At 43.2% G+C, this 9,778-nt stretch overlaps 2 protein-coding genes across 2 annotated transcripts; both read left to right on the top strand.

The window, feature by feature from the left end:
- The first annotated feature begins 2,160 nt into the window (after nucleotides 1-2,160).
- On the top strand, nucleotides 2,161-3,882 carry LOC115252734 (uncharacterized). The gene is made up of 4 exons (XM_029848683.1): nucleotides 2,161-2,605; nucleotides 2,986-3,206; nucleotides 3,294-3,424; nucleotides 3,558-3,882. Exons 1-3 carry the CDS (start codon nucleotides 2,161-2,163, stop codon nucleotides 3,390-3,392), a joined length of 765 nt encoding a protein of 254 aa, XP_029704543.1. The 3' UTR covers nucleotides 3,393-3,424; nucleotides 3,558-3,882.
- Nucleotides 3,883-6,688: 2,806 nt separating this feature from the next.
- Nucleotides 6,689-8,410, top strand: LOC105418821 (uncharacterized). The gene is made up of 4 exons (XM_029848682.1): nucleotides 6,689-7,133; nucleotides 7,514-7,734; nucleotides 7,822-7,952; nucleotides 8,086-8,410. Exons 1-3 carry the CDS (start codon nucleotides 6,689-6,691, stop codon nucleotides 7,918-7,920), a joined length of 765 nt encoding a protein of 254 aa, XP_029704542.1. The 3' UTR covers nucleotides 7,921-7,952; nucleotides 8,086-8,410.
- Nucleotides 8,411-9,778: the final 1,368 nt, after the last annotated feature.

Genomic DNA, 9,778 nt, shown 5'->3' with positions numbered 1-9,778 from the left:
AAAGTCCTCAGGAGTGGTCCCTGCACTCCAAAAGACCTCAGTCTCCTGAGCAGGAACAGTCTGCTATTGCCCTTCTTGACAAGGGTTTCTATGTTGTGTGTCCAGTCCAGGTTATTGTTTAAGTGAACACCCAGGTAATCCTAGGACTTCACAACGTCATCGCCCGTTCCCAGGATGTTCACCGGTGCAGGCGGGAGGTTGTTACGCCTGAGGAGATCCACCACTAGCTCCTTGGTTTTATTGGCATTGATCCGGAGGTTGTTCCGCAGGCTCCAGTCCACAAAGTCCTGAATAAGTCCTCTGTACTCTGTATCGTCCCCATCAGTGATGAGGCCAACAGCAGCAGAGTCGTCAGAGAACTTCTGGAGGTGGCATGATGATGAACTGTATGAAAAGTCCGCGTTGTAGAGGGTGAACAGGAAAAGAGCCAGAACTGTTCCCTGTGGGGCAACCGATCTGCAGATAAACCGATGTGACTCGGAGCCCTTCACTCTCATAAACTGTGGTCTTTGTGTGAGGTAGACCAAAAAATTATTCCTAAAGATGCTCAGGTATTTTTTTAAGGTCTTTATTAGCTTTTGTTGCAATACAATTGAAGTACTGCAAATGCCTCATTTGCACACGGCATTTTTTAAAATAATTATTTGGATAGTTCTCTAAATAGGTTGCTAGCTCCTGAAGTGCAATTGACAACAGTAGCCACCAGCTAGCCTGTTAGCTGTACCGAAGCGTGTTTTTAATATGATCTGATTTACACTTGGTGCTGACAAATGCCGGAGTTTCTTTTTTACAAAATATTTTTACAAGTAAGCTGTGTTGTAAAAGCGCACTGTGAACAGGAAGCTTCGGATGTGTGGTAGCATTGAAGATGACAGGTTGATGTGCAATATTCAAAGATTGTCAGCTGGTTTTCCTGCTGTTAACATGCAGCATGAATTAGAATAACGACCAGAGTCCATGACGGCACACCGTGATTTATTATTAAATCATTATAATAATTCTATATTTTTCCACATCTAAAAGTACCTCAAAATTTGAATCTGTTTGCAAACACAGTTCTCTTCTGCAATGTCTTCAAACAACATTAAGGCATTGTCTTTCATTCTTGCAGAAATTGAAATCAGAAAAAACACGTATTTAGAGCCACCGAGGGACAATTGAAAGGGTAAAGAGTGGCTCATTCAGTAATAAAAGCAAGAGATGATGTTGTACATATGGATTTTATGAAGAAAGCACGTCGAATTACACATCATTATGGCCTACTTCCCTGGTTGGCCACCGCCTCAACACTGGACATCACGTTGCGCTGCAGTTCCATCTCACACCAAAGATGCGGGAAATGATACAATAAAGAATATTTTATTTATCTTTTTATTTGTACTAATATTGCCCGAGTTTATTTTTACTCCCCAAATGTCACAATTCTGAACTCTTTCCACACAAAGATCCTCTGCAAATGGAATTAAAAGAAGACAGATTACGGGCTGAAATGTGTTACTTTGGGGTTGTCATATTTGATCATTTGTTTTATCAGACAGGGTTATATTCCCATTCTCTTTTTTTTTTAATTTATTTTTTTATGCGGAGTAGCAAGGATGCGTTTGAATCAAGACTTTGTTTTCGGGTTATTCCAAAGAAGATAGATAAAGACATATATTCATATTTCTATGAAATAATGTATTCTCTTTTATTGTGAAGGAATAAGGAACATTGTCATGCTGTAGCTGATGGCACCATGGGAGGAGGCCTAGTGGGAGATTGCCATAGAAAAGGCTGGGAGGGTGCTGAGGCTTTGCATGCAGGACGGTCCCTCTGCAGAACTGGGATTCAGTCAGCATCACAGGTGAGGAGGACCTGTCTGGGGCCCGATCCATCATCTCATCATCCTCATTCAATCATCAGTTGTTTCTACTGTAGCGATGTAGCGCATATACACCTGTTACATCCCAAAATATTTCAAAGAGAAATTTCCTTTGAACTTTGTCAAAGTGGCCTGTCTATGATCATTTTACAAGTGTAGGCTGATGATACATTTAATCACCAACTGCTTACATTTTGAAGAGAAGTGAGGTGTCTCTGTAAACGTCCAGCTCTAAGTTTGTCAGAATCTTTGGTTCTTCTTCAGTGATTTGATAGGAAAGCTCCCTCCGCAGCAGCAACATGGAACCTGGTGGACTCTCCACACATTTAAGCAACCCCTACACCTTTCCTGCTAAACTATGGTTTCTGGTAAATACTCCAGAAATCACTGCCATCATTTGGAACAATGTTGGTAATGGAATCCTCATTGATAAAGCTCTATTAGAGACCCAGGTGTTGTCTCCCACCTCTGAAACTTTGAGGGGGTTGAGCAAATTTAAAGGCATCAAATTCTTAAGTTTTATCCGCCAGCTTCACCACTATGGCTTCAAAAAAGTCAAACCTGTGCGCGTCACTTCCAACTGCGTTCACCACTTCTTCCAGCCTTATTTCAAAAAGGACCACCCTGAACTTCTTCCAGAGGTGAAGAGAAAAGTTCGCCAGCGCACCAGGTCCCGACCTGCTCCCTACTCTAACCCCTACAACGTGACCAGAATGCAGTACGTTGTACAACAGCCGCATGGAGGTAAGATCCTTTCTTTTCTCTGTAGTGTAGAAGAACCTTTTTTGGTTTCCAGGGAGGGGAGATGACTGTTTTTACACTCTGTGCACACACACATGAACATGCAAAGAACACACACACATGCATTCACAAAGGAAGAGGCGACCCCATGAGTAAAGCTCTCCGGCCCGGCACTCGGTACATTTGAGGGCAGTGCTCCAGACACGTCCTGGAACCTCTCCTGCCACGGCCCACTGTCCAATCCTTTCACTGCCCAGCTGAGCTCCAATCGGAACGTTCCAGTGGTGCCCCAGTAACCCCATGTCCCACTGGAGCTCCTGACTACTTATTTCATGTAGAGCACAGAAACTGTAAAAGTGCAAATATTTGTGTATTTTCTGCAGGAATCTTTCCATACTTGCCAGCTCAACCCTTCCCCAACAACATGGAGTACTTTCTAACTGGAGCAAATCCATCGCTATACCCGAGGACAGCACCCAACACCTACAACCTCCAAACCCTGGTCCAGCCCATAGAAACCGGCCACCAGAAAGTCATTGAAGATCCATTCAATGATCTGAATGAGATGCTCTCGTTACTGTCCACCCTAAAGGAGCAAGCACAGGTAAACCTCACTTTCACTCCTTAGTTATGTTCTTGGATGCACTTGTAAGTCTAAACTCAACTTTCCCTTCCACCATATCCAAACAAGTGGGAAACCAGCGGGATTCACACCCAGGAATTCCACCCAGCTGCAGGTGTTTTACCAAATCACAACAATGTTTACTTTGGCTTTCCACCAATGCAGTAGCGCAGACGTCAGGCTAATATGCAAAATAAAAGGTTGGTGCATTCATAAAAATGTTTCAGTTCTATCCATTTTAAATTTTAAATTTTCCTTTTTATTGCAAACAAACACAGTTCTCTTCTGCAATGTATTCAAACAACATTAATGCAGTGTCTTTCATTCTTGCAGAAATTGAAATCAGAAAAAAAAACGTATTTACAGCCACCGAGGGACAGTTGAAAGAGTAAAGAGTGGCTCATTCAGTAATAAAAGCAAGAAATTATATTGTACATATGGATTTTATGAAGAAAGCATATCGGATAACACATCGTTACGACCCACTTCCCTGGTTGGCCACCACCTCAACACTGGACATCACGGTGCGCTCCATTTCCATCTCACACCAATTGGGATCGCTGTGACATACTCCCGCTTACGGTGCGGGAAATTATGCAGTAGAAGACGATTTTCGGAAGGCGCTACTCTGCAAATAAAATTTCTGCTCTAAAAATTACTCAGATTCCTTTATTTGTCCCACGCGGGGAAATTTACAGTGCAATAGCAGCAAAAACACACAGGAAAAAAAACTGAAATAAGAATAGAAAATATATAAAAAATTCTATATATAATAATCCAAGATAAATGGATAATCAGCCTTTTGTATCCCTGTACATAGTACAGAGAGTGTATACAATATACATGTCAGAATACATACTATTCAGTGTGTGCAGAATGGTTGAAATGCTATTAGAGAATTGTAAAGTTATTGTGTGAGTCCAGTGGTAAATTTAGACATTTATTTATGTCCACTAGTCTGCAGACTAGCGGCCATTATGTTTGTTGTGCAGTCTGACAGCAGCCGGCAGGAAAGATCTGCGATACCTCTCCTTCACGCAGCGAGGGTGGAGCAGCCACTCACTGAAGGAGCTGCCCAGTGCTGTCAGGGTGTCCTGTAGGGGTGGGATGTGTTGTTCAACATGGATGACAGCTTAGCCATCAACCTCCCGTTTCCCACCACCTCCACTGAGTCCAGGGGACATCCCAGGACAGAGCTGGCCCTCCTTAGCAGTCTGTCCATCCTCCAACTGTCCCTGTCCGTGATGCTGCTGGACCAGCAGGCTATCCCATAAAAGATGGCTGATCCCACCACAGAGTCATAGAAAGTCCTCAGGAGTGGTCCCTGCACTCCAAAAGACCTCAGTCTCCTGAGCAGGAACAGTCTGCTATTGCCCTTCTTGACAAGGGTTTCTATGTTGTGTGTCCAGTCCAGGTTATTGTTTAAGTGAACACCCAGGTAATCCTAGGACTTCACAACGTCATCGCCCGTTCCCAGGATGTTCACCGGTGCAGGCGGGAGGTTGTTACGCCTGAGGAGATCCACCACTAGCTCCTTGGTTTTATTGGCATTGATCCGGAGGTTGTTCCGCAGGCTCCAGTCCACAAAGTCCTGAATAAGTCCTCTGTACTCTGTATCGTCCCCATCAGTGATGAGGCCAACAGCAGCAGAGTCGTCAGAGAACTTCTGGAGGTGGCATGATGATGAACTGTATGAAAAGTCCGCGTTGTAGAGGGTGAACAGGAAAAGAGCCAGAACTGTTCCCTGTGGGGCAACCGATCTGCAGATAAACCGATGTGACTCGGAGCCCTTCACTCTCATAAACTGTGGTCTTTGTGTGAGGTAGACCAAAAAATTATTCCTAAAGATGCTCAGGTATTTTTTTAAGGTCTTTATTAGCTTTTGTTGCAATACAATTGAAGTACTGCAAATGCCTCATTTGCACACGGCATTTTTTAAAATAATTATTTGGATAGTTCTCTAAATAGGTTGCTAGCTCCTGAAGTGCAATTGACAACAGTAGCCACCAGCTAGCCTGTTAGCTGTACCGAAGCGTGTTTTTAATATGATCTGATTTACACTTGGTGCTGACAAATGCCGGAGTTTCTTTTTTACAAAATATTTTTACAAGTAAGCTGTGTTGTAAAAGCGCACTGTGAACAGGAAGCTTCGGATGTGTGGTAGCATTGAAGATGACAGGTTGATGTGCAATATTCAAAGATTGTCAGCTGGTTTTCCTGCTGTTAACATGCAGCATGAATTAGAATAACGACCAGAGTCCATGACGGCACACCGTGATTTATTATTAAATCATTATAATAATTCTATATTTTTCCACATCTAAAAGTACCTCAAAATTTGAATCTGTTTGCAAACACAGTTCTCTTCTGCAATGTCTTCAAACAACATTAAGGCATTGTCTTTCATTCTTGCAGAAATTGAAATCAGAAAAAACACGTATTTAGAGCCACCGAGGGACAATTGAAAGGGTAAAGAGTGGCTCATTCAGTAATAAAAGCAAGAGATGATGTTGTACATATGGATTTTATGAAGAAAGCACGTCGAATTACACATCATTATGGCCTACTTCCCTGGTTGGCCACCGCCTCAACACTGGACATCACGTTGCGCTGCAGTTCCATCTCACACCAAAGATGCGGGAAATGATACAATAAAGAATATTTTATTTATCTTTTTATTTGTACTAATATTGCCCGAGTTTATTTTTACTCCCCAAATGTCACAATTCTGAACTCTTTCCACACAAAGATCCTCTGCAAATGGAATTAAAAGAAGACAGATTACGGGCTGAAATGTGTTACTTTGGGGTTGTCATATTTGATCATTTGTTTTATCAGACAGGGTTATATTCCCATTCTCTTTTTTTTTTAATTTATTTTTTTATGCGGAGTAGCAAGGATGCGTTTGAATCAAGACTTTGTTTTCGGGTTATTCCAAAGAAGATAGATAAAGACATATATTCATATTTCTATGAAATAATGTATTCTCTTTTATTGTGAAGGAATAAGGAACATTGTCATGCTGTAGCTGATGGCACCATGGGAGGAGGCCTAGTGGGAGATTGCCATAGAAAAGGCTGGGAGGGTGCTGAGGCTTTGCATGCAGGACGGTCCCTCTGCAGAACTGGGATTCAGTCAGCATCACAGGTGAGGAGGACCTGTCTGGGGCCCGATCCATCATCTCATCATCCTCATTCAATCATCAGTTGTTTCTACTGTAGCGATGTAGCGCATATACACCTGTTACATCCCAAAATATTTCAAAGAGAAATTTCCTTTGAACTTTGTCAAAGTGGCCTGTCTATGATCATTTTACAAGTGTAGGCTGATGATACATTTAATCACCAACTGCTTACATTTTGAAGAGAAGTGAGGTGTCTCTGTAAACGTCCAGCTCTAAGTTTGTCAGAATCTTTGGTTCTTCTTCAGTGATTTGATAGGAAAGCTCCCTCCGCAGCAGCAACATGGAACCTGGTGGACTCTCCACACATTTAAGCAACCCCTACACCTTTCCTGCTAAACTATGGTTTCTGGTAAATACTCCAGAAATCACTGCCATCATTTGGAACAATGTTGGTAATGGAATCCTCATTGATAAAGCTCTATTAGAGACCCAGGTGTTGTCTCCCACCTCTGAAACTTTGAGGGGGTTGAGCAAATTTAAAGGCATCAAATTCTTAAGTTTTATCCGCCAGCTTCACCACTATGGCTTCAAAAAAGTCAAACCTGTGCGCGTCACTTCCAACTGCGTTCACCACTTCTTCCAGCCTTATTTCAAAAAGGACCACCCTGAACTTCTTCCAGAGGTGAAGAGAAAAGTTCGCCAGCGCACCAGGTCCCGACCTGCTCCCTACTCTAACCCCTACAACGTGACCAGAATGCAGTACGTTGTACAACAGCCGCATGGAGGTAAGATCCTTTCTTTTCTCTGTAGTGTAGAAGAACCTTTTTTGGTTTCCAGGGAGGGGAGATGACTGTTTTTACACTCTGTGCACACACACATGAACATGCAAAGAACACACACACATGCATTCACAAAGGAAGAGGCGACCCCATGAGTAAAGCTCTCCGGCCCGGCACTCGGTACATTTGAGGGCAGTGCTCCAGACACGTCCTGGAACCTCTCCTGCCACGGCCCACTGTCCAATCCTTTCACTGCCCAGCTGAGCTCCAATCGGAACGTTCCAGTGGTGCCCCAGTAACCCCATGTCCCACTGGAGCTCCTGACTACTTATTTCATGTAGAGCACAGAAACTGTAAAAGTGCAAATATTTGTGTATTTTCTGCAGGAATCTTTCCATACTTGCCAGCTCAACCCTTCCCCAACAACATGGAGTACTTTCTAACTGGAGCAAATCCATCGCTATACCCGAGGACAGCACCCAACACCTACAACCTCCAAACCCTGGTCCAGCCCATAGAAACCGGCCACCAGAAAGTCATTGAAGATCCATTCAATGATCTGAATGAGATGCTCTCGTTACTGTCCACCCTAAAGGAGCAAGCACAGGTAAACCTCACTTTCACTCCTTAGTTATGTTCTTGGATGCACTTGTAAGTCTAAACTCAACTTTCCCTTCCACCATATCCAAACAAGTGGGAAACCAGCGGGATTCACACCCAGGAATTCCACCCAGCTGCAGGTGTTTTACCAAATCACAACAATGTTTACTTTGGCTTTCCACCAATGCAGTAGCGCAGACGTCAGGCTAATATGCAAAATAAAAGGTTGGTGCATTCATAAAAATGTTTCAGTTCTATCCATTTTAAATTTTAAATTTTCCTTTTTATTGCAAACAAACACAGTTCTCTTCTGCAATGTATTCAAACAACATTAATGCAGTGTCTTTCATTCTTGCAGAAATTGAAATCAGAAAAAAAAACGTATTTACAGCCACCGAGGGACAGTTGAAAGAGTAAAGAGTGGCTCATTCAGTAATAAAAGCAAGAAATTATATTGTACATATGGATTTTATGAAGAAAGCATATCGGATAACACATCGTTACGACCCACTTCCCTGGTTGGCCACCACCTCAACACTGGACATCACGGTGCGCTCCATTTCCATCTCACACCAATTGGGATCGCTGTGACATACTCCCGCTTACGGTGCGGGAAATTATGCAGTAGAAGACGATTTTCGGAAGGCGCTACTCTGCAAATAAAATTTCTGCTCTAAAAATTACTCAGATTCCTTTATTTGTCCCACGCGGGGAAATTTACAGTGCAATAGCAGCAAAAACACACAGGAAAAAAAACTGAAATAAGAATAGAAAATATATAAAAAATTCTATATATAATAATCCAAGATAAATGGATAATCAGCCTTTTGTATCCCTGTACATAGTACAGAGAGTGTATACAATATACATGTCAGAATACATACTATTCAGTGTGTGCAGAATGGTTGAAATGCTATTAGAGAATTGTAAAGTTATTGTGTGAGTCCAGTGGTAAATTTAGACATTTATTTATGTCCACTAGTCTGCAGACTAGCGGCCATTATGTTTGTTGTGCAGTCTGACAGCAGCCGGCAGGAAAGATCTGCGATACCTCTCCTTCACGCAGCGAGGGTGGAGCAGCCACTCACTGAAGGAGCTGCCCAGTGCTGTCAGGGTGTCCTGTAGGGGTGGGATGTGTTGTTCAACATGGATGACAGCTTAGCCATCAACCTCCCGTTTCCCACCACCTCCACTGAGTCCAGGGGACATCCCAGGACAGAGCTGGCCCTCCTTAGCAGTCTGTCCATCCTCCAACTGTCCCTGTCCGTGATGCTGCTGGACCAGCAGGCTATCCCATAAAAGATGGCTGATCCCACCACAGAGTCATAGAAAGTCCTCAGGAGTGGTCCCTGCACTCCAAAAGACCTCAGTCTCCTGAGCAGGAACAGTCTGCTATTGCCCTTCTTGACAAGGGTTTCTATGTTGTGTGTCCAGTCCAGGTTATTGTTTAAGTGAACACCCAGGTAATCATAGGACTTCACAATGTCATCGTCTGTTCCCAGGATGTTCACCGGTGCAGGCGGGAGGTTGTTACGCCTGAGGAGATCCACCACTAGCTCCTTGGTTTTATTGGCATTGATCCGGAGGTTGTTCCGCAGGCTCCAGTCCACAAAGTCCTGAATAAGTCCTCTGTACTCTGTATCGTCCCCATCAGTGATGAGGCCAACAGCAGCAGAGTCGTCAGAGAACTTATGGAGGTGGCATGATGATGAACTGTATGAAAAGTCCGCGTTGTAGAGGGTGAAAAGGAAAAGACCTAGAACTGTTCCCCGTGGGGCAACCGATCTGCAGATAAACCGATGTGACTCGGAGCCCTTCACTCTCATAAACTGTGGTCTTTGTGTGAGGTAGACCAAAAAATTATTCCTAAAGATGCTCAGGTATTTTTTTAAGGTCTTTATTAGCTTTTGTTGCAATACAATTGAAGTACTGCAAATGCCTCATTTGCACACGGCATTTTTTAAAATAATTATTTGGATAGTTCTCTAAATAGGTTGCTAGCTCCTGAAATGCAATTGACAACAGTAGCCACCAGCTAGCCTGTTAGCTGT

Source organism: Takifugu rubripes, chromosome 15 (genome assembly GCF_901000725.2).
Source record: "Takifugu rubripes chromosome 15, fTakRub1.2, whole genome shotgun sequence".
In the NCBI taxonomy this organism is placed as follows: Eukaryota; Metazoa; Chordata; class Actinopteri; order Tetraodontiformes; family Tetraodontidae; genus Takifugu; species Takifugu rubripes.
Note: the sequence above shows the minus strand (reverse complement) of the source record. Positions and strands in the feature narration are given on the sequence as shown.